Source organism: Protopterus annectens, chromosome 1.part1 (genome assembly GCF_019279795.1).
Source record: "Protopterus annectens isolate FY-2018-M chromosome 1.part1, PAN1.0, whole genome shotgun sequence".
Classification (NCBI taxonomy): domain Eukaryota; kingdom Metazoa; phylum Chordata; order Ceratodontiformes; family Protopteridae; genus Protopterus; species Protopterus annectens.
This window is the reverse complement of record NC_056726.1, coordinates 815,063,306-815,088,843: the sequence shown is the minus strand read 5'-3', so window position 1 is coordinate 815,088,843 and position 25,538 is coordinate 815,063,306. Positions and strand designations below refer to the sequence as shown.

Genomic DNA, 25,538 nt, shown 5'->3' with positions numbered 1-25,538 from the left:
GGGACACCACTTGTGACCGGCTTGGAGTCTGACACAGCGCCAGCAACTCTAACCCTGTGGGTTCTGACCTTAAGCCAGTTTGCAACCCATCTTGTGACATATGGGTTTACATTTAAGCTGGTAAGTTTTTCTACAATACCGGAGTGGGGTATTGTGTCGAAAGCCTTTGCAAGGTCAAGGTAGGCTGTATGGACTGCCTTTCCTCATCAATGGCCTTGGTGACTATTTCAAGAAGTCGACCAAGTTCAAAAGGCATGATCTTCCCTTGACAAAGCCAAACTGGGTCGGGTCCAATGTCTGCAAGTCCCTATATCTTTCTTTATGAGCTCCATTATGATCCTCTCCATAGCTTTGCAGACTAGACTTGTTAAGCTTATGGGCGGTAATTACTAGGGTCCGTGGGCGCCACCTTTGTGGAGTGGGACCACAGTTGCCGTCGCCACTCCTTGGGCACGTATCCTGTGGTAAGGCTGAGATTAAACAGCTGCCTTATGTGTGGGTTTAATTCCTCATTTAGCTCGTGTAGCACACAGCCGGGACACCATCCGGTCCCATTGATGCTGTGTTTTAGCTTTAGAGAGCAGCTTTCACCTGCGCATTTGAGATGTCCGGGAGGCTACACTCTGCTGGGATAGTTATCTCTCCTTTGGGGGGGAGAGGGGGTGAAGTTTGGACTGAACCTGTCTGCCAGTATGTTGGCAATGTCTGTGGGTTCAGTGATTTTTGTATCATTTTGGACTAATTCTGAGCATATCTGTGAGTTTCCACCCAGGTTCCTAACATAGCTGAAAAAGGCCTTATGATTGTCCTTTGAATCCATGGCAATTTTCTCTCAAAATTGGCCTTAGTTGATTTTATGAGTGCTCGTATTTTTTACTAATAATGATCAGGGGTGACTTCCCTTTTATGGATTTTGTTCTATCATGTAATAGCTTTCTCCTCTTATTGTAAAGTTTGTTAATGGCTGGGGTCCACCAGACTGGACGTTTGCCCTTTGTGGAAAGAGTCTTGGTTTTATTTGGGATTGCCTGATCCATGCAGTCCTGGAGGTGTTCATAGAAGGCATTTGTAAGGGCTTCCAGCTTGGGTTGTGGTTTCCTCTGACTCAGGGGCCTTGAAGGATACCACACCAGTCTTGAGTAGTGTGAAGTTTGCTTTAGAGAAGTTCTTCACTATGGTCTTTTTGTTTGGGGGGGGGGCGGGATGTGGATTTCCAGTGAGATTAGTTTATGATCAGATCTCACCAATGAGGATATACTTCCGGTGTGGAGCATTTTGTCCCCATGTTTGTGACAATGAGATCTAGTATATTTTCTCCTCTCGTGGGAACAGTGACTAGCTGTTCCATGGTATTTGAATTTATGAACTCCAGGAACCGTTGGGCTAGAAAGTTAGGGCTTGAGTAATGTTCCCAGTCTATATTCGGGTAGTTGAAGTCACCCAATATGATGGTGTTTGGAGATGCATTTATACCCTCCAGTGTCTTCAGGAAGGCTGTGTGGGGTTCCTGAGTTTGAGAGGGTGGCCTGTAGCATGCTACAATTTGTAGAGCAGTTTTGCCTATGGTTAGTTGCACCTGGATGGTTTCCGAGCTTCATGCGTTGCCACCAACCTGGAGGTGTGAGTATCCTTTATGAATATGAATACACCCTCCTTTTGTGGAGTGGTCCGGGTTTTGGGGCGGGCATGATATGAGGTAAAACCTAATAGTGCCGGGGTGCTCTCAGGAGCCTTGAACCAGGTTTCAGTTACAGCACAGACATCGATGTTCTCCATACTGAGAAGGGCCTCGAGTGCGTGCATTTTGAGATTTAGACTTCTGGCATTGAGCAGCATTACCCTCAATTTCTTCCCATTTTTGTTTTCTAGGGTGGTAGGTTTAGAATTTGAGCCTTGCCTAAAAAGGCACTATGGGGTGGCAAGAGCCTTAGCCAATATCCGGAATCCCAGGGGTGACAGGTGCAAGCCGTCCTTGCGAAGCAGCGTGGCTTGTCAAGCATGTCATCCCAGGCAGACAGACACTGGATCCCCTTTGAATGACACCAGACATTAAGCCAATTGTTAAAGCTGATCATCTTGTCTCTATATTGTGGCATCATTCTTGGTGAAGGAAGGATACTGCTCAGGGTTAGGGTCATACCTGCCTGGGCTACATAATCAGAGAGCTCCTCTATGTCTCTTCAGATTCAGTGCAAACTTCACCCTCCTCTCACCTCCTAAAAGGCTCATCTCAATACCGAAAGATTTCCAAATTCCAGTAATAACGGCCACACAGGTAAAACCCGCACTCTCCAAAGCTAAGAATACAGCTTCCATGGGACCAGACGACATCTCAGGCTGTGTACTACATGAACTACAAAATGAACTGGCACATCACCTAGGTGTCATGTTTAATCACAGCCTCACCTCAGGCTTCATGCCCACTGAGTGGCGCACAGCTACAGTTATCACACTCCACAAGGGGGGATCCACCCTGGATGCTGGGAACTACCGCCCCATCTGTCTGACGAGCCTGATCTGCAAGGCCATGGAACGTATTATCATGGCTGATCTCGTCTCCTGAACCTGACTGACTTCTTCGAATCAGTCTCCAGAGCCGTGGACATGGGTAAGCTGGTCCACAAAGCCTATCTGGACCTCGCCAAGGCCTTCGACACCATCCCTCACTCTGGAATCATAGATAAACTTACTAAGCTGGGCATTAATCCCTACATCACTCGATGGGTTGCCAATTGGCTTACTGACAGAGCTCACACTTGTACAAGTAGCAGACTCCAAATCCAGCTCCAGACAAGTGACAAGTAGAGTACCTCAGGGTTCAGTCCTGGGACCGCTCCTGTTTGGCATCTACTTCTCTGAAATACAGGCCAACACTAAGGGACTCTGGCTAACAAAGTTCACAGATGACTGCAAACTGGGAGCCATTATTGAATCCCCAAATTATGTGGATATTCTACAAAAGTGCCCTACAGAAACAGATGCTTGGTGCCAGAGCCATGGGCTCATGCTCAATACCAAGAAATGTATACTTATTCCCTTTGGGGAAAAAACATGTACCCGTGAATTGCCACATAGGTGACAGTACATTAAACACTGAAAGTGTGATGAGACTTAGGGACACAGGTGGACAGTGGTCTCACCTTCGATAACCACATTGCCACAACAGTCAGGAAATCCATCTATGTAGCACACTTTACCAAGGGCTTTTCATCCAGAACAAAGGAGGTCATTGTCCCACTGTACTCATCCCTCATTAGACCCATTAAAGAATACAACGCCCCGAGGTTAAGGTGCATCACTTCTGGGTTAAATTATCAGTCAGAAGCCTCTCTTCAACAGAGCCTTTATCCAGATTAAACAGATCCGATTTTTATGTAATTTACTTACTTCTTTGGTGAGACAGAATCCTCCAACATTGTAGATTCCTCATCTCCCTCAAGCCCAAAGTGGTCCTTGCTCTTTTTCTGTTTGAAAAAATAAATAGTGTCAGAGACAAAAAAAGATTTTACTCTCAATGCATAGCAAGTAATCATCTGCAACAAATATAGCTTGTACATTAAGACCTTAAGATGCTTTTTAATAATGCATCTTTCTGAAAAGCTGTAAAGAAAAATGTAATCAGATGCATGTAATCAGAAACCCATTTCTGTAGTCTATAGAGGATACCTGCCCACAGGTATAACAGTATTCAGTTTAACAAACTGGACATTACTATGAAGCAGTGGGTGGGACCTTCTTACAATTCTTATTTTATACTTCTTGTTTAACTATTTGAAAGCTTTTCTGAAGTATATATTTCGTAGCTAGGACCCCACGTTGCCCCTAGCAATAACATATGCCTCTATTCATTTGCTTCCATAGCATTGCTTTTGTCTTTCTTGGCACATCTAGCTGCCTTAACCAATTTGGCCTCCAGGTAAAGGACAACCACACACCATTATTTAGCTATGTCCTCAACCTCAAAGTCAGTACACAATTGTGTGCAGAGCTCTGATGATGGAGCCGCCTATACTGAGCCAGAAGATATAGCAAACCTACTTGGCTGACAAATGAATTGCCAGCTTTACCCCTCTCTCCCCCTCAACCTTCCTTCAAGAAATGCCATCAGATATAACCCCCTCTACTATCACTAGGGAACAGGTCCTTAAAGCTCTCTCGAAGGCCAAGAACACAGCATAAATGGGCCCAGACAATAAAACAGGATGCCTTTTATATACCACAAAACATGACCCATCAGGCCCTCTGGAATTGCTATTTAACTGTAGCCTACAAAAAGGCTTCATGCCACATGAACGGAGAACAGTAATCCCCATGCAAAAAGGTGGGCTATCTACAGACGCTTAAAACTATAGATATATAAATCTCACTAGTCTCACATGCAAAGCCATGGAAAGAATGACCATGGAAATGTTCAATGACGACTCAGGAAATCTCCAGACACTGGACCCAACCCAATTTGATTTCAAGGGCAGGTCATGCCTACTCAACCTGGTTGACTTCTTTGAAAATGTCACCAAAGCAATGGATGAGAACACAATGGTTCACACTGCACACCTTAACCTGGCCAAGGCATTTGACACTATACCCCAATTCAGGCATTGTTGACAAACTCAAGAGGTTAGGTATAAGACCCTTATGTCACCCAGTGGATACCCAACTTGCTCACAGAGAGGGCCTGGGAAGTTAGAACTGCAGAGTTCACCTCCACAAACAAGCCAAAGGCGGAGTCCCTTAGGGATCGGTCCTGGGGCTGCTCCTTTTTGGCATTTACTTCTCTGACATAACGGCCAGTGTCAGCAGCTGACTGCAAATTAGGAGTGGTCATATAATCCCCCACAGACAGATATTTTCCAGGAAGGGTTTACACAGACAATTGATGCCAGAGCCACCATGGACAAACTAAATCAAGAAATACATAACAGTATCCTTCAGGAAGTCATCCACCTCAGGTAATTATATTAACACACCCCTAAGAGTTGACCCAGTAGTCAGAGACTTGGGGACACACAGAAAGTAATCTAGCCTTTGACCATCATGTGTCTAAAGTAGTGAGAAAAATTATTCTACGCTGTGCAACTTATACACAAAGTTATGGCATCTAGGTCCAAGGAAGTCATTGTTCCACTACATTTGGCATTTATCAGACCCATCACTGAGTACAACGCTCCCTTCAGTATGTTCCTAACCAAGCACATCCAACAATTGGAATGTCCACAGAGGTTTCTCACAAAAAGAATGCAGGATGTAGGTAACATGTCCTATGCACACTGCCTAAAGGTACCATCCTTGTATTCCATTTCCGAAAAGCTGTTGAGGGGAGATCTATCCCTGGCATACAAGGCATTATCAAACCCCAACCCTGATGGAAATCCTGAACATCCACAAAACAAACAGCACCGGTATTATCCGTTCCAAAGACATAAACCTTGTCTGTGATATAAACAGGACCTGCTGGAAAGAAAAGTACGCATCCCAGAGACTACGCATTCTCTGAAACAGACGCCCTCATTCATCTGACGCAGAGTTCCTTCCTAAACCAAAGTATAACTTGGACAACTGGACGGGGAACATGACATTCGTCCCTGGTTTGTCACCTACATCTCTAATGGACGCAGACACCTGATAAATGGTTCATCTTCCAGGCCTCTACTTGTAAATGTTTCATTCCCAAGCCCCTGATTATGCCTATTAAGGGTACCAGAACTTGTCAGAGATTTGGGATGCATGGCTAGGCTTGTAAAGGCCCTAGTGATCATTGGCCTAGTACAACACCTATGAATCTTCTTCTAACCTTTTTATAATTAAGACTTCCATGAATTTATCTTATTTGACATCTGTTAACCGGGTTGGTCCAGCTGACCCAGAGGCCCATTTTCAGTGGAGACCCGAGGAGAAAAGATCCAGTGATTAAGTAATTTTCATAAAAACATACACAATTTATAATAATAAATTCAGAGTTTTACATAATAATCCATAGTGAAAAACATGCAGTAAGGAAGTTACAGTAGTATAATTCTATACAGAAACTAAAAGTAGGTTTTTCATGAATCATCCAAGGGGAGAAAAAAAAAATTTATACTTGTGGAAAAAGATATTTTAGAATAGTAAGCTGTAGATATTTGTAGTACTTGTGGATAAAATGACATTTTTTAGGTAGTTAGCGATAGATATTTACAAATAAGTCAAAGTATTAGTAACGGGTAAAAAGAGACAAGTTACAATATAATTAAGACAGGAAAAAATGAAGATGAGAGCAATAGTGCAGAAAGATGCATGTTACTGCATGCAGTAAGATTCCATTTGTGCCTTTTCTTAGTTTTTATATATATATGCAACACATCAGTAGGATCTGATTATTTTTCTTGTCAGAGGCTCTGTAAGTTTGGGAGGGAAAAAAAACTTACTTTTGACTTTCAGTTCCCTTATTTGTGTGAAAAGTTTTTGTGCTCTGGTGTTATTAAAAAGTTGTTTAACAGCAACCTTTTTAAACTTATGCATAGCCAAATATTCCCTTATTTTCTCTTTAGAACTCTGCAGTTGTTCCTCCTCTTGCACTGAGCTATTCCCCTTATTTTACAATACTTTAACCTTTGCCAACCCCTCCAAACAATTCCTGTTATTTTCCTGTCTCACTCACACTCTCATTTCTACCCTGTTTTTTAAACTCCATTTTCTCCCACTCGCCATCCCTTCTGAAGAAATTTGTCTTCAGTAAACTCTGATTTCCACTACCCATTTCTTAAATCTCTCTCACTAACATAAGTAGAAAAGGACTAGTATGAGAGTTTTACTTCATTACCTTGCATCTTCATTTTAGTTTTTAATAGTGTATGATATGAAATACTTACTGGATATGTATATCAAAGCTTTTAAATACACACGCTCTTGTGAAAAATTTCTATCCAGCCTAGCCCAGTTATTAAACCATGGATATTATGTAAATTATTTCTGAATTTCTACTAGAGTTCATATTTTCCATTCCAAATATTCTAATACATTTCTTCAGAAATTTACTCTCTCTTGCATATTCCAATACATCCTCGCTTTCGCAAACCATGTCTTAGTCCACACACAAATATCCTTGCTGAAAACAGATTACTTCTCCCAAAAATTTCTTAAGCTCCCAAACAGTTTTAGATGGAATTTAAATACATGCCATCATAATCCTCCTCCCCTGCTGGTGACCTTCGCTGCCGCAAATCTGCCATACTACCTTTAGTTTTCCTCTTCTATCATTACTGGAACTCATCTAGCAAACCAGTATTACTACTCCCCTTCCACGAGCCCAAGCCATTACCCACCTTGAGCAATGCTGACTAAAACGACAGGGTTGGCTACCAGACTCTTCAGAGCCTTCATGCCAGAGACGGAGGCTTAGCCCTGAAAGGGCAACACTAGGAACAACAAACAGTCCACATCCTGGCAAAAACAACACACCAAGAAACGAGGGGGCATAGGGAAGGGAGCAGTTACTGCAACAGCAATCATTCAAATATCTACTATGTGAGAATTCAAACATCTACTGTTGTGGTAAGTTCATTTGCACAACTGTACCATGTTCTTCATATTGATCACTGCTACAGCAGCCTTGGCTATATAGATTACCATAGCTTACAAATTTTGGAAAGTGGAAAGGGAAAAGCCTACGCGTCCTTGGCGAATGATCTTTGCAAGCCTGATCTAGACCTAGAGCAGGAATCAGGCTTATACTGCTTTGTAAAAATATGTAAAGAGGACTACGGGTGCTGCATCTAGAATACTTCTACAATCCAACCTTTTCCAAAAAAACATAAATGAAGTCAAGGATCTGGTTTACTGGACCTTGACCCTGCCTAGAATAGTTATGCTGTAGCAAGTACAACAAAAGAGAATGGGCCTTAGAAGCAATTTGGAAATAGTCTGCTTTGAGACAGGCCGTCTCTTCTTACCTTCACAAGAAATGAACAACCGATTCAAAGATCTGAAAGATTTAGTTCTGCCAAGATAATACCAGAGTTGTCTGAGGACATCCAAGGTATGCAGTATCCTTTCTACCCCATTTTTAGGTTCAGGGAAAGAAAATGGGAAGATTGACAATTTGGCTTAAAATAAAAAGAGTTAGTTCTCAAAGAAACCATGCCCATGTGGAAAATAAGGTAGCGGTGACTCACCATAGGAGCTCACAACTCTGATATCTTTCTTGCAAATGTCAAAGCAATCAGTATAATAGTCTTCTGTATTAAGAAAATCAAGTCAAATGGGTTAAGCTGGTTCAGGGTTAGCTTCTCCAAAAAAAATAACCTAAGGAGGAGCCACTGTTTTTCATGGAAACCTCTAATGCAAAGCTCCTTTCAAAAATATTTTAACATGAGAATGTACTGAAAGAGGATCATCCATGGGCAGACATTCTGAAAAGGCCAATAACTGAACTTGATGGAGGAGTACGAAAGGCCAAATGATAGTAAGTCGTACAAACATTGTAAAACTGGAGAATAACTATCCCTGAATGTGTGCTGGTGACATTGTTGACACCAACTAGAAAACCTTTTCCATTTTCTAATAGCAGGCTTTCTTGCCTCCACTAATACCTTCTCAGTAAATATGTGCCTAAAGAGAATTAAGATCCTATCATCCAGGCAGTCAACTGAAGTTGACTGGGGTCAGAGTCAAACACCCCAGCTCTTGCGGGAGATGATCCAGCATGTGATGAACCTTGTGCTGATCTCCCCCATCATTTCCAAATGAAGGGAGAACCACTACTGCATGGGCCAGAATGGAGTCAACACAATCATCCTGAGTGATTCCTTCTGAATCTTCAGAAGTACCCTGGATGTTAGTAAAAAGGGTGGAGAAGCATACCGATCATTCCTGTCCAAGGAAAAGACGACCTCTGTTTTCCTGACCAGAATGATGGAACAGAATCTTACAGCTGACTGATCAGAAGCAAACAGGTCTACTTGAGGAACTACCCACAGATGTATCAAATCGTGTAAGAGTTGCGATCTAGTTTTCATTAGTGAGCGTCTGCCCTTGAACTGCTCAGCTTGTCTGCCACACAATGATGCTCTCTCAGAATGTGGGACAACTGTACACTGAAAAGTACAGTTGTGTACACTAACCATAAATGTAGATGTTCGAGTGTATTCACTGTTGCAGTCATTACATTTGGGTAATCTGCTGGCAGGTTGCCCTCAGTCGGCCTGATTAACAAAGGCTTGGTCCTGCGTCGGTTGCTGTCCCTTCTTCCATGACGTCAGGTCGTCAGGGGTATAAAACATGCAGCAGACGCCATTACATCAGTTTTTCTTGCCTCAGATGTCAGGTGCCCCCCTTAACAGGGAGCAAATAAAATACAAAAACACAAAAGTATACTTCCAACGAAAAGCAAATATACCAAACAGGCTTTTAAGCGTAGTAAAGGAAAGTAAAGGTATAGCCAGAAAAAACTTGGGAGCTGGAGGGAGGGTAACCAGCACTGAACCAGTGAATACACTAATATCTACATTTATGGTAAGTATACACAACTGTACTATGTTCTTCTTCATGTTTCACTGTTGCAGTCATTATATTTGGGTAGATTCCCAAAGCTATGGTTGGGAGGAGGAGTTTATACAGCATTAGGGGCAGCTATAAAGCCATGCAAGACGGAAGTGGCAAAACCAGCTCTGGATTTAGAGAAACTTGGTAAATGATCATACATGGCAAAAGTATGTACAGAACTCCAGGTAGCAGCTTCTAGGATATCCCTGGTAGGAACACCTCTGAAAAAGGCTGCAGATGCAGACTTGGTGAAGTGAGATCTGATCCCCAGGGGGATAGGTTTTCCATGGTGCTTATAACAGAAATAAATGCAATGGCTTATTCATTTAGAAATGGTTAGTTTTGAAATTGCCTCCCCCTCTGCCCCTGCAGCAAATGCTACCAGCAATTGTTCAGATTTTCTTCGAGATTTAGTCCTGTCCAAACAGAATCCAAGTTGTCTGTGCACATCCAAGTAATTTAAAATGCGTTCACCTTTGCTCTGTGGATTGGGAAAGAAGGTTGGCAAATGAATGGACTGATTAAGACCCAACAGTGGAAACCACATTGGGCATGAAGGATGGATTGGTCCTGAGAGATACCCTTGTCCGCATGAATGATGATGAAAGGCTCCACTGCCATAAGGGCCTGTAATTCTGATAACCTTCTAGCTGAAGTGATTGTAAAAGGGAAGGTTGTTTTCCAAGAAAGAAATTGTAAGTCTGCAGTAGCAGCTGGCTCGAAAGGGGTAGAGTGAGTTTCTCTAAAATAAAGTTAAGGTCCCAAGCAGGGGTAGGAGCTCTCCTGGGTGGTCTCAAGTTTTTTGCCCCTCTGAGATACTGCTTGGGCAGAGGATGAGAGGAGAAGAGAGGTGGTTCTGTGTTATAGTGAGTTGAAATAGCGGAGGTGTGGATTTTAATGGAGGAAAAAGACAGGCTCTTGTGAAGCATCTCAATTAAGTATTGCAAAATCTGAGGTAATTTGAGCACTGCTGTGCTTATCCCTAAAGATTGGTTCCAGGCAAAGAAGCTTTTTCATTTGTCAGAATAAGATTTTCTAGTACTAGGTCTTCTCGCCTCCAAGATGACATCCATCACAGGTTTGCTGAGGGATAAGGTTGAATTTAAGTGATTAGCCAGGCTGCACGGTTCAATGTTGGAAGCTGAGGGTGCAGAATTTGGTTCTACTGCTGAGACGGCAGGGAATGGGGGTCTGAGACAGGTGCCATGGAGATATTTGTGACACACTGTGCAAGAGGGGGTACCAGTGCTGGCACTGCCAGTCTGGAGCAATCTAAATCATCCTTGGTTTGTCCTGTTTGACCTTTAATAGAACTTTGGAGGGCAGAGGGTGAAAGGCGTAGACTGACAGGTTTTTCCAGATGAAGGACAGAGCATCCTGTTTCCAGGCTTGTTTGTGGGGAGTCCTTGTGCAAAACTTGTCCAACTGGTAGTTCTGGGGGAGGCAAATAGATCTAGGTCTGGGCTCCACCATTCGCTTGTCAACATGTTGAAAATCCGTGGTTCCAGTTTCCATTCGTGTGGGTCCATGAGGTTTCTGCTTAGTCCGTCTGCCAGTGTATTCAATTCTCCTGGCAGGAATTGAGCTTGTAGGTACACTTGGTAGCTCAAGGTTGTGTCCACAATGCTATGGCTAGTCTGCAGAGGGAGTAGGAATGTGTAACCCCCTGCTTGTTTATGTACCATATAACCGTGGTGTTGCCCATCCGTTACCATTAGTTGGCTTGGAAGAATGTAGTCCTTGAAGGCTGTCAGAGCATTCTGTACAGCTAACATTTCTTTTTGATTGATATGTAGGTGTATTTGATTTGGGTTCCATTTGTCCTGAATGCACTTCCCTGCCAGGTGAGCTCCCCCATGCATAGTCTGATGCATCTGTAGTTAGGGTTTGGGCAGCAGGGGGTAGTGTGAATGGAAGTCCATTGTTTTGGTGGCAGGTCTCTGGCCACCATAGACACTCCAGGTGTAAGCAATGTATGATAGGAATCATTGTTTCCAGGCTGTGACAATGTTGACTCCATAGACTTTTTAGATACTATTGTAGTTTCCTCATATGCAGTCTTGCATATAGAAGAAGAAGAATGCAGGAGGCCACGAACCCAGAGGCTTGCAGTATTTATCTTGCAGAGAGCAGTGTTTTTGTGGCCACTTGTTTGAAGTAGGTTACCAAATGAATTTGCTTCTCTGGCGTGAGGAAAACCATCCGGGCAGTTGTAGTCAAGCTTGCACCCAGGAATGTAATCTGTTGACAGGGTACCAGTTGTGATTTCTTTTAGTTTAAGGTGCACCCCAGACAAGTTAGAACCCTTTTTACAAACACCAGATGATTTAAAAGTACGGCCTGGTTTTCTGCCTGAATTAGACAATCGTCCAGGTATGGATATATTTGAATATTTCTTTGCCTGCAAAATGCAATTACTGGAGCCAGACACTATGTGAATACCCTGGGTGCAGTAGACAAGCCAAAGGGCAGTAAAGAACTGATAATGCAAGTAGCCTGCTTTGATGTGTAGGTATCTTCTGCAAAATTCCCTGATAGGGATGTGCAGGTATGCTTCTTTTAAATCTAGAGTTGTCAACCAGGCATCTTTGCCTAGCATAGGGAAGTAAAGTACAGTTGTGTACACTTCGCATAAATGTAGATGTTAGGGTGTATTCACTGTTGCAGTCATTACATTTGGGTAATCTGCTGGCAGGTTTCCCAGAGTCGGCCTGATTAACAAAGTCTTGGGTCCTGCATCGGGTGTTGTCCCTTCTTCCATGACATCAGGGGTATAAAACATGCAGCCGATGCCATTACATCAGAATTTCTTGCCCCAGATGTCAGCTGCCCTCCAAATAGGGAGCGCAAAAAAAAAAAAAAAAAAAAAATATATATATATATATATATATATATATATATATACACACACACACACACACACACATATATATATATATATATATATACATATAATTTAAAACAAAAAAATATATATATACCTCCAAACAAAAGCAAATACACCAAAAAAGCTTTTCAGCATAGTAAAAGTACAGGTATAGTAAGAGAAAAACGGGGCTGCAGGGTGGGTAACCAGGACTGCAACAGTGAATACACTCGAACATCTACATTTATGGTAAGTGTACACAACTCAACTAAGTAAATGGCTATCAAGCAAGGATCCAAGACCATAAAGACTCCAAACACCTTTTATGGTCTTGGATCCTTGCTTGATAGCCAATTACTTAGTGGAGTTGTATTTTGTGTATCTTGGAAAAGTGTACACAACTGTACTATGTTCTTCATGTTTCACTGTTGCAGTCACTACATTTGGGTAGATTCCCAAAGCTATGGTTGGGAGGATGAATTTATACAACATTAGGACCAGCTATAAGGCCCTGCAGGACAGCAGTGGCAAAGCCAGCTCTGGATTTAGAGAAGAAAGGTAAATAGTAATGTTTGGTGAACGTATGAATGGAGCTCCAGGTAGCAGCTTCTAGAATGTCTTTGGTAGGAACGCCTCTGAGAAAGGCTGTAGAAGATGCAGCCCTGGTGGAATGAGATATGATCCCCTGGGGGACAGTTTTACCACGGTGCATATAGCAGAAACGAATACAATGGCTTATCCATCTGGAAACAGTCTGCTTTGAAATAGCATTTCCCTCTGCCCCTGCAGCAAATGCCACCAGTAGTTCAGATTTTCTTAGAGAATTTGTCCTGTTTAAGTAAAATCTAAGTTGTCTGTATACATCCAATGAATGCAGAATCCACTCCCCCTTGTTCTGTGGATTGGGAAAGAAAGTTTGCAAATGAATGGCCCGATTAAGAGCCACACTGGATACCACCTTAGGAATGAAGGATGGATTGGTCCTGAGTGACACCCTGTCTGCATGAAAAATAATGAAAGGCTCCACTGCCATAACAGCCTGTAATTCAGAAATCCTTCTAGCTGAAGTGACTGCTAAAAGGAAAGCTGTTTTCCAGGAGAGAAATTTTAGATCTGCAGTAGCAGCTGGCTCGAAAGGAAGGAGAGTGAGTTTTTCCAATACAAAATTGAGGTCCCAGGCAGGGGGCTGGAGCTCTCCTGGGAGGTCTTAAGTTTTTGGCCCCTCTAAGATACTGCTTTGGCAGGGGATGAGAAAAGAGGGGAGGTTCTGTGTTGTAATGAGATTTTTATGGAAGAAAAGGACAGGCATTTGTGAAGCATCTCCGTTAAGTATTGTAAAATCTGAGGAATATTAAGCACTGCTGTGCTTAATCCTTGTGATTGGTTCCAGACACAGAATCTTTTCCATTTGTCAGCATAAGATTTTCTAGTACTAGGCCTTCTCTCCTCCAAAATGATATCCATCACAGGTTTGCGGAGGGATGCTAAGGATGATTTTAGGTGATTAGCCACGCTGCAAGATTCAAAGTTTGGAGAAGAGTGTGCAGAATTTGGTTGTTCTGCTGAGACAGTAAGTAAGGTGTCTGAAGGCAGGTGCCACGGAGGAAGGTGTGACACATTGCGCAGGAGTGGGTACCAGTGTTGGCGAGGACAGCCTGGAGCAATCAGAATTATTTTTTGTTTGTCCTGTCTGACTTTTAGTAGAACTTTGGAGAGCAGAGGCAGAGGGGGAAAAGCATAGACTGATAGGTTTTTCAAGCTGAATGATAGAGCATCCACTTTCCAAGCTTTTTGTGATGAGTTCTTGTGCAGAATTTGTCCAACAGAGTTCTGGAGTGAGGCAAAAAGACCTATGCCTAGACTCCCCCATTTGCATGTCAACATGTTGAAAATCCATGGTTCCAGTTTCCATTCGTGGGGGTCCATGAGATTTTTGCTTACTTTGTCTGCCAGAGTATTTAGCTTTCCTGGCAGGAATTGAGCTTGTAGTTGTATTTGGTATGTCAAGGCCGTGTTCCACAACGCCATGGCTAGTCTGCAAAAGGGGTAGGAGTGGGTACCCCCCTGCTTATGTACCACCTGGTGTTGTCTATTTGTAATTGTCCTGGATGAAGGTGGTCCTTGAAGGCTGTCGGTGCATTTTGTACAGCTAGCATCTCTTTCTTATTGATATGAAGGTGCATTTGATTTGGGTTCCATTTGTCCTGAATGCACTACCCTGCCAGATGAGCCCCCCAAGCATAGACTGGTGCCGTCTGTAGTTAGGGATTGGGCATCAGGGGGTGGAGTGAATGGCAGTCCCTTGTTTTGGTGGCAGGCCTCTGCTCACCATAAGAACTCTAGTCGCAGGCAAGGTATGATAGGAAAGTACAGTTTTGAACCTACCGTAAATGAAGATGTTTGTGTTCACACTGCTGCAGTCATTACACTTGGGTTATTCCTGCCATCAGGCAGTCCCCGCAGTCGGCCAGAGTTCCAAAGTCTTGGTCCGGCGTCGGTTGCTGTCGCTTCTTCCCAGACGTCAGTGCGCCAGGGTTATACAAGATACATCCAACGCCATTTTCTTCAGTTTTTCTTGCCCCAGATGTCAGGTGCCCCCAAGTAGGTAGGCAATACATATTGCGAATAAAACGTATATAAAAAATAAAAACAATACCTTCAGTTACAAGAAAATACACCACAAAGGATGTATAGGATAGAAAGGTATAGATAAGTCCAGCTAGGACAGAGGGTATGGAGGGAGAATAACCTGGACTGCAGCAGTGTGAACACCAACATCTACATTTATGGTAGGTACAAAACTGTACTATCTTCATCGTGTTACACTGCTGCAGTCATTACACTTGGGTAGAATCCCAAAGCTAAGGTTGGGTGGCTGGTCTATAAAGAGTTAGGATTGGCTATGAGGCCCTGCAGAACTGCAGTGGCAAATCCTGCTCTGGATTTAGAGTAAAGAGGCAATTGGTAATGCTTGGTAAAGGTGTGCACTGAACTCCAAGTTGCAGCCTCCAAAATTTCCTTGGTTGGTACTCCTCTGAGAAAGGCTGTTGAAGTGGCTGTTGCTCTGGTAGAATGCGGCCTAATGTTATTAGGGACTGATTTTCCATGCTGTGTTTAGCAGTAACCAATACAGTGTCCTATCCATTTGGAAATAGTCTGCTTTGAGATAGCCTTGCCCTGTGACCCTGCAGCATATGCTACAAACAGTTGCTCAGTTTTCCTGAAAGCTTTTGTTTTGTCCAAGTAGAAGCATAGCTGCTTGTGTATGTCCAAAGAGTGTAGAAGTTTCTCCCCTTTATTCTGGGGGTTTGGATAAAAAGTTGGCAAATGGATGGTTTGGTTAAGAGCCACACTAGATACCACCTTTGGCATAAAGGTAGGGTTTGTCCTTAAAGAAACCCTGTCCTGATGAAATACTATAAAAGGTTCCACTGCCATTAATGCCTGTAGCTCTGAGACTCTTCGTGCTGACGTTACTGCCAGGAGCAGAGCTGCTTTCCTTGATAAAAATTTTAGATCGGCTGTATTGGCTGGCTCAAAAGGTGGCAAGGTCAGTTTTTCCAAAACTGAATCGAGGTCCCAAGTTGGTGTTTTGTGCTCTCTGGGGCAGTCTTATGTTTTTAGCCCCTCTAAGGTACTGCTTTAGCAAGGGATGAGAGAATAAAGGAGGATCCGTGTTGTAATGTGCTGAAATGGCAGAGGCGTCGATCTCAATTGATGAGAAGGATAGGCCTTTGTCCAGCATCTCAGTTAAGTATTGTAAAATCTGAGGAATGTTTGGGACAAGAGGGTCAAGGCTTTGAACCTGGTTCCAGGCACAGAATCTCTTCCATTTTTCTGAATAAGATTTCCTTGTGCTAGGCCTTCTGGCCTCCAAAATGACATCCATAACAGCTTTAGAGAGAGGTGTTGCCTGTTTGACTAATGAATCTGCCATGCAGCCAGGTTTAGGGTTTTGAGCCGACCGTGCAGGATCTGATTGTTTTGTTAAGTCAGAAAGTGTGAAATTTGAGGCAAAGTCCATGGTGGGCCTTGAGCTAAGTTCTTTAAGAATGGGTACCAATGCTGGCGTGGCCAGTCTGGAGCAATCACGATCTGTGGTTTTTCTTGTCTGGCTTTTAGGAGTACCTTTAAAAGGACAGGCAGTGGTGGGAAGGCATTAACTTTTAGGCTTTTCCAGCTGAACAAAAGAGCTTCCCCTTTCCAAGCTTGTGTGTGGTAAGTCCTTGTGCAGAATTTTTGTAGTTGGCAATTCAGTGGGGAGGCAAAAAGATGTCTGGGCACCCCCAATTTTGCGTTACAATGCTGAAAATTTGTGGATTCAATTTCCATTCGTGAGGGTCCATGATATTTCTTCTTAGATCGTCTGCCAGAGTATTTTTCTTTCCTGGCAGGAATTGTGCTTGCAGATGAACTTGATAAGTTAGAGCTGTGTTCCACAAGGTCATGGCTTGCCTGCATAGGGGATAAAAATGAGTGCCCCCTTGCTTGCTTATGTACCACATTACTGTGGTGTTGTCTTGTCTTTAATAATAATTGTCCTGGATGCAGAAGGTCCTTGAAAGCTGTTAGGGCATTCTGAAAGTACAGTTTTGTACCTACCATAAATGTAGATGTTCGAGTGCTAATACAGCTGCAGTCATAACAGATAGGGTTCTCCTGCCGTCAGGCGGGTCCTCGGTCGGCCGAATTCCAAAGTCTAGGTCCGGCGTCGGTTGTCGTCGCTTCTTCCCTGACGTCAGTGCGACAGCGGTGTAAAGGAACCAGCCGACGCCATATTCTTCAGTTTTTCTTGCCCCAGATGTCAGGTGCCCCCAGAAGGAAGGCAATACATAAATTTGTGTAATAATGCAGTGAAATATAATCAAATTACAGTAGTTGCAAGCAAATACATCATAAATGAATACCCCAAATCAGGTTGTATGAGGATGTGTTAGCCTATAGGCCTGTCCCAAGAGGGGAAGGAGGGAGAGAAACCTGGACTGCAGCTGTATTAGCTCTCGAACATCTACATTTATGGTAGGTAGAAATCTGTACTATGTTCATCGTGCATACAGCTGCAATCATAACAGATGGGTAGAATCCCAAAGCTAAGAAAGGGGTGGTAGGCACTAGGTGGAACTAGGACGAGCCAAAATGAACTGCAAGACTGCAGTGGCAAAGCCTGCTCTAGATTTGGTGTATAATGGTAGGTTGTAGTGCTTGGAGAAGGTATGCACAGAACTCCAAGTGGCTGCTTCCAAAATATCCTTGGTAGGGACTCCTCTGAGGAAGGCTGCAGAAGTGGCTGTGGCCCTGGTGGAATGAGTTCTAATGCCTGTAGGTACAGTTTTGCCATGAAAGGAATAGCAAAAGTGTATGCAGTGGGCTAACCATTTTGAGATTGTCTGTTTGGAAATTGGCTTTCCTTGAGCTCCTACCGCATAGGCCACAAAGAGCTGTTCTGATTTTCTGAAAGGCTTTGTTCTGTCCAAATAATAACGCAGTTGTCTGTTGATGTCCAAGGAATGTAGTAATCTCTCCCCTTTGTTTTGAGGATTAGGATAAAAAGTAGGTAAATGTATGGCCTGATTTAAAGCTACCCTGGATACCACTTTAGGCATAAAGGACGGGTTGGTTCGTAAGGAAACTCTGTCCTGATGGAAGATGATAAAAAGCTGGACAGCCATGAGAGCCTGTAGTTCTGAAACTCTACGAGCTGAGGTGATAGCCAGTAGGAAAGCTGTTTTCCAGGACAAATATTGCAAATCTGATGAGGCAGCTGGCTCAAAGGGAGGCAAGGTCAGTTTTTCCAGAATGAAATTAAGATCCCAAGCCGGTATTGGTTGTTTCCTTGGAGGTCTTAAATTCTTGGCCCCTCTGAGGAACTGTCTTAAGAGAGGGTGAGCGAATAAAGGTGGATCAGTGTTGTATTCTGCAGAAATGGCTGAGGCATGGATTTTAATGGAGGAGAAAGTCCACTGCTTAGCAGTTCAGCCAAATATTGTAGTATTTGAGGTAAATTCAGTTTTCCAGGATCCTGGCCCTTTTTTCTCATTCCAGACACAAAAACGTTTCCATTTTGCGGAGTAAGCTTTTCTAGTTGATGGCCTTCTGGCCTCCAAAATGACATCCTACACCTCCTTGGAGAGTAGGGCCTGTTGTGATGCTAAGGAATCTTCCATGCGGCTAGATTGAGTGTTTTTAGCTGGCTGTGAAGAGTTTTGAAGCTGTGCTGAGTCAGAAGAAGAGGCATTAGAGGCAGGGTCCATGGTGGGGAATGCGTCAGGCTCCACAGGAGTGGGTACCAGTGTTGCCTTGGCCAGTCCGGAGCAATGAGAATCATCTTTGGTCTGTCTGCTCTGGTCTTCAATAGAACTTTGGGCAGCAGAGGAAGAGGTGGGAAGGCATAAACTGTCATTGATGTCCAACTGAAAGAGAGAGCGTCCACTCTCCAGGCCTTTGGATGGAAGATCTTTAAGCAGAATTTTGTCAGTTGATGATTTTTGTGGGAGGCAAAGAGATCTATGTCTGGCCTTCCCCATTCTTGGATTATTTCTGTAAAAACTTTTGGATGCAATTTCCATTCATGTGGATCTGTCATATTCCTGCTTAGGTTGTCTGCCAGCGTGTTTTCCTTGCCTGGCAAGTACTGTGCTTGTAGTTCCATTTGTAAGTCCATGGCCATGTTCCAAAGTGACATGGCCAGTCTGCATAGGGGGTAAGAATGTGTTCCTCCCTGTTTATGTACCACATAACTGTGGTGTTGTCCATTCTTATCAATAGTTGACCTGGTTGTAGAAGGTCCTTGAAAGCCATAATAGCATTTATTACAGCTAGCATTTCTTTTTGATTGATGTGAAGGTGCTTTTCTTTTTGGGACCATTTGCACTGAATGCACCGATCTGTCATGTGCGCCCCCAGGCATAGTCCGAGTCGTCTGTTGTGATGACTTGATTTGCTTGAGGCTTGCTGAATGGAAGACCTGTGTTTGTTTGACATGCTTGAGCCCACCACAGAAATTACTTTTGCAGACATGGAATTAGTGGTATTGTTTCCAAACTGTGGCTGTGTTGAGACCACATGTTTTTCAGGTACCATTGTAGTTTCCTCATATGCAGCTTTGCACATGGGATTAGTAAGATGCAAGATGCCAGGAATCCCAGAGCCTGCAGGATTTTCCTTGCAGTCAGCCTGGTGCAATTTGCTCGTATTCTGAAGTATTGAATTAGTTGCCCCTGCTTCTCTGGTGTGAGGTAGGCCATCTGGGTGTTTGTGTCCAAATTGGCACCCAGGAAAATTATCTTCCGAGAGGGCATTAGCCTTGATTTCTTTTTGTTGACTGTGTATCCCAGAGAGTTCAATAACATTATTACATAAGCCAGATGTTTCAGAAGAATGTGCTTGCTGTCCGCTTGGATCAGGCAGTCCAAATTGGGGTATATTTGTATCCCTTGAAGTCTGCAGTAGGCAATTACTGATGCCAGGCATTTCGTGAATATTCTAGGCGCAGTAGATAAGCCAAAGGGCAATGCAGAGAATTGATAATGGGATGAACCTGCAAGAAATCTGAGGTACCTTCTGCAATTTTGTCTGATTGGGACATGCAGGTATGCCTCCTTGAGGTCCAATGTTACCAGCCAAGACTCCTTGCCCAGCATGGGAAGAAGTTGCTGTAGAGTGAGCATCTTAAATTTTGGTACGAGAATAAATGTGTTTAGGATGGACAGATCCAAAATAGGTCTCCAATCTTTTCCCTTCCTTGGCACCAGAAATAGCCTGGAATAAAAACCTTGACCTTGTTCGTGCGTAGGTACCTCTTGAATAGCTTTCATGTTTATGAGATCTGTAATTTACCTTTGTGCCTCTGCCCTTTGATTGTGTGGCAGGTTTGGCATGCCTCTCATTTTTGGAAGGGTGTGAAAATGGAATTTGTAGCCTCTGTTTATAATGTCCAGGATCCATTTGTCCTTTGTGACAATATCCCAATTTTTTGAAAATAATGCCAACTTTCCTCCTAAGGGGGCTGCCATTTGAGACCTGGTTGGCATGCAAAGGGGAAAGTCATTGGGTTTGCTTTCTGAAAGATTGCGAGTTGTCTTCACCACCTCTTTGTTTAGGAGCTTGCCATTGTCTGCCTCTAAACAATCCTTGGGATTGTCCTCTGCCCCTTGGGCGCCTGTATCTGCCTCTTTGGGGTCTGTCTGTGGCAGGAAAGGACCAGTTTTTGGAAGGCCGATTTCTACTAAAACGTGGGGGTTGAACCTGTAGAAATTCTTTCACAGTTTGCATTGATTTAGCCTTTTCCTCCATTTTCCTAAATACCTCCACAGCATTAGCACCAAATAGTACATCATTTTGAAGAGGGGCGTCTAGTAATTTAGCTTTGACATGATCAGGCAAGGCTGGTTCCTTGAGCCAGGCATGCCTACGTATGACTGATCCTGTAACAAGCAGCTCTACATGAGGCCTCTAGAGCATCAAAACCACATTGTAAGGTATGCTTACCTACTTGTTCTGCACTATGCATCAAATCCTGCAACTCCAAGTCTGGTTGTTCAGGTTGTGACATTTTACTTTTCAATTGTGATAACAAAAACTGTTGGTATTTTAGCATATGAAACTGACAGTTTAAGGCCCTCATGGATAAGGTAGCCAGGGTATATACCTTTTTTCCCCACCTTTCTAAGGATCTGGAATCTCTCTCGGAAGGCAATGGATTTTTAGCAACGGAGGCCTTAACTCCCTTGGGGCCCTGTGAGATGGTTTATGGGTCAGCCGCATGGCTTTTGTATAGAAATTGGTGCGAGTCAGGAACCCTGTAGTACCTGTCAGGCCTAACTGGAGCTGGAGGTAGAGAGTCCGGGTTAAGGCAGGCCTCCGAGTAAACATCTAGGATGTCCAATACAGGAGGTATACCCAGAGGCCTGTGCTGAGGTAGCAAGAGAAATTCCCTGAGCCTTTTCTTGGAATCTGAATAATCCTGGCCTTCCCAGTGGAAGTGTTCCCTTACTGTATGCAAAGTTTCCCCAAATGAGTAATCCTCGGGGGGGGGGGGGGTATAGAAGGGATGGACTCCTCTGCATCAGAGTCTTCAAAAGGGGAGTAAGAATGTTCCTGATCATGAGAGTGCTCTGAAATTATGGAGCCCTGATCAGAGGAGGGGGAATCTTCCTCCACTCTGGGCCTTTTGTCCGGAGGGGGCTGAGAACCTCTGATAAGAGTAATTAAATCCTCAGCCATTTTAAGCATCTGTTTCTTAGGCATGGGGCCTGGAGATGGGCCCTGTGTAGCTGGTCTCAGAGTGCATGGCTGCTTTAGACTTTGTGAAAGCCTTGATGGAGAAAGAAGAGGAAGGTCTGAAGACACCTTGAGTGGAGGTGGACCTGTCCACATTCTGAGTTTCAACGCCAAGAGTGGCTTTGGTATCTGTAGTCGGGGTGTGGGCCGAGGAGCCTGCGACCTCGGGCACAGGAGTCACTGTCAAAGTGTCGTCAGTAGTCAGGGGCTGCGTAGGCGCCTCGCTGAGAACTGGACCACGTGTAGTCAGGCTTTGACGTGGTGTCGGTAGAGGCCGCGGACCTCGTTTTTTCGGTCCTTGTCTTTGCGTTTTTTTAGACAAAACCGGAGTCGGAGTATCCGACGACATAGTATAGTTAAATGCTTTCCCAAAATAATGCTGGGCGAACTCCGCCCGACGCTTAATGGTGCGTTCGTTGAATGTAGCACAAAAGCAACAGACCGAGACGTCGTGGTCTGGGCCTAAACAAGGTATACAGAGGGAATGGAAATCCTTATGCGGTACTTGCTTCCCACAAGAAATACAATTATTAACTTTGTCTGACATCGGTCTGAGGCAAGAAAAGTTTCCCCAACGGGGTACTTAGCTTTCAAGAAGACTTTGGTTTCCAAATTTTCGTAATCTCAGGAGCTGGCCGACCGGCACTTGCGAATTGCTTCTGCTTCGGGCACCGCGCGGCAAGAAAGACTGAAGAATATGGCGTTGGCTGGTTCCTTTATACCCCTGTCGCACTGACGTCAAGGAAGAAGCGACTACAACCGACGCCGGACCTAGACTTTGGAATTCGGCCGACCGAGGACCAGCCTGACGGCAGGAGAACCCGTCTGTTATGACTGCAGCTGTATGCATGATGAACATCAGCCAACATCTCTTTTTGATTGATGTGAAGATGCATTTGGTCTGTGGTCCACTTGCTCTGAATACATTTTCCTGCCATGTGTGCTCCCCAGGCGTAATCCGAAGCATCTGTTGTTAAGAGTCTGCCTGGCTGTGGGTAGAGTGAAAGGCTGACCCTTGTTGAGGTGACATGCCTGTGCCCACCATCGAAAGTTCTGTTGTAGGCAGGGAATTATTGGTATTACGGTTTCTAATCTGTGAGAGTGTTGAGTCCAAACACTTTTTAGGTACCATTGTAATTTCCTCATATGCAGTCTGGAATACGGAATTAGTAGTATGCAGGATGCCATGAATCCCAGACACTACAGAATTTTTCTTGCAGGGAGATGGGACTTTTTTGCCAGCAATTGAAAATACTGAGTCAGTTGGTGTGAGATAAGCCATCTGGGCCGTCGTATTTAAGCTGGCACCCAGGAATATTATCTGTTGTGAGGGCACTAGTTTTGACTTCCGTTTCGTTTACTGTGTACCCTAGAGAAATTAGCAACCTTTTTACAAACGCCAGATGCTTTAGAAGAATGTCTTTTCTCTCTGCTTGAATGAGGCAGTCGTCCAGGTATGGATATATTTGAATTCCTTTTTGTCTGCAAAATGCAATTACTGGTGCCAGGCACTTTATAAAGACCCTGGGCGCAATAGATGAGCCAAAGGGCAGTGCAGAGAATTGGTAGTGCATTGCACCAGCTTTGAATCTGAGGTATCTTCTGCAATCTTATCCACAAACACTAATAAGAATCAGTAAATACGAAATACAACACAAAAGAAGCCAGCACCATGCCAGTAAAGCGTTTATTGCGATCTGGTACCTCGGCTTTTCGCCTTCAAATGGATCACAAATACAAAGTGCTGTTAACTCTTATTGATACAAATTTTTTTTTTTTTTTTTTCTAAGTTAATCAGCACCAATTAATCAATTACAACATTTTCTAAGTGAATTTAAAGTGCTCTGCCAGTATTTTTTTTAAATATGTTTCTACATGCAGAAAGTATGCATCCGGAACATTTGATTTGGTCTCTTCCCTTTGGTGAATTTCAAAGGATTTATAATCACACCAGTGATGTTAATGATAGACATTTTGAATTAAGTAAGGTTGAATCAAGGTTATCTAAGAGGGGCTATAGAAATGATCATTTGTTATTTTCCAAAAATAAAGCATTAAGAATCATAGACCACTTAGAATATGATCAAAAAGTTAGACAGGAGAGACGAAGTTCATCAACTATAGAAATAAGAAATAATATTACATCAAGGGGAAGAAGTAAAGATGATATAAAGACTAGTGAGTCTAATTTATTTTTTGTTACAAAATATTCCCCTTTATCTAAAGAAGTGTGTAATATAAGAAAATATTGGTATCTGATTTGTGAGGATGAAAACATAGGTTTAATATTTCCCAGACAATTTTTTCTTATAAAAGAGGTAAAAACTTAAAGGAATTATTAAACTACAACTTTTTTAGTAAAGGTGAAGAGGTAACTAATGATAATATTGTAGGCACTTTTTCATGTGGACAGTGTAGTGTTTGTAGCAGGATCAATAACATAACTAATATTAATGGTGTGTCTTTTAAAGCCAGACATTATTTCAACTGTAAATCAACGGGAGTGGTATATTTATTGGGCTGTTCATGTCTTAACATGTGGTACATAGGTCAAACAAAAAGGATGGTTCGTGTTCGAGTTTTGGAACACATAAAAGATATTAGGAACAAAAATGATTATAGTCCGGTGGCCAAACACTTTTTGGAGAAACACAAAAGTGATCCAAGTAGTTTAAAATTTTGTGTGTTGGGCAAACCCTTTAATTGTGAAAATGGGGGACTACTAGTTCAAAAATTACTCGAATTGGAGACCAGGATGATTCTTAAATTTAACACATTGAAACCACATGGACTGAACTTAGAACTAAGTATTTAACATCAATTAACTATGTATTTTTTACATAGTCATTATAGATTAATTAAATAGTTAATAAAAATTGATTTATAGAGGTTAAATTTCCTCATTTTTGTATATACATATATACACATATATATTTTTTTGAGTAATTATGTATGTTTAGGAAATATAGGACAATATTTTAAGTGTCACATTGGTCCTTTTCAAATTGAATTACTTGGAAGCATTCTAAACTTATTCTTTTTCATATATATATATATATATATATATATATATATATATATATATATATATATATATATATATTTTGTTATACTATTTTATATATTTGATAATAAAATAATATATGGAATTTATTAGTTTAACAATAGTAATTATGAAGGCAATTATTGTTGATGTCTTGTTTTAATGTTCAAGATTTGTATAACAAAATACTGGCAGAGCACTTTAAATTCACTTAGAAAATGTTGTAATTGATTAATTGGTGCTGATTAACTTAGAAAAAAAAAAAAAAAAATTTGTATAAATAAGAGTTAACAGCACTTTGTATTTGTGATCCATTTGAAGGCGAAAAGCAGAGGTACCAGATCGCAATAAACGCTTTACTGGCATGGTGCTGGCTTCTTTTGTGTTGTATTTCGTATCTTCTGCAATCTTGTCTGATAGGGACATGCAGGTATGCCTCTGAGGTCCAAAGTAACAAGCCAAGCCTTCTTGCCCAGCATGGGAAGCTGCTGCTGTAGTGTCAACATTTTGAATTTCGGAATATCCAGGTAAGTATTTAGAGTTGAAAGGTCTAGTATGGGTATCCAGGCTTTGTCCTTTCTGGGGACCAGGAAGAGTCTTGAATAAAATCCTTGTCCCTGCTGTGGTACTTTTTGAATAGCTCTCATGTCCATGAGGGCTGAAATTTGTCTTTGAGCCTCTGCCCACTGATTTTGTGGCAGGTTTGGCATTCCTTTTAGCCTTGGTAAAGTGTGAAAGTGGAACCTGTAACCTTGAATCACAATATTCAAAACCCATTTGTCTTGGGTGATTGTTTGCCAATTTTGACAAAAAAGTGCTAGTTTCCCCCCC

At 42.7% G+C, this 25,538-nt stretch overlaps 1 protein-coding gene across 1 annotated transcript in view; it reads right to left on the bottom strand.

Moving 5' to 3' along the window:
* TLN1 (talin 1) overlaps positions 1–25,538 on the bottom strand; it is a 3,443,760-nt gene that overhangs the window by 1,954,376 nt on the left and 1,463,846 nt on the right. The window contains exon 14 of the mRNA XM_044078439.1: positions 3,388–3,464. Within this exon, the coding sequence (XP_043934374.1) occupies positions 3,388–3,464 (77 nt within the window). The remainder of the gene's footprint in view (positions 1–3,387; positions 3,465–25,538) is intronic.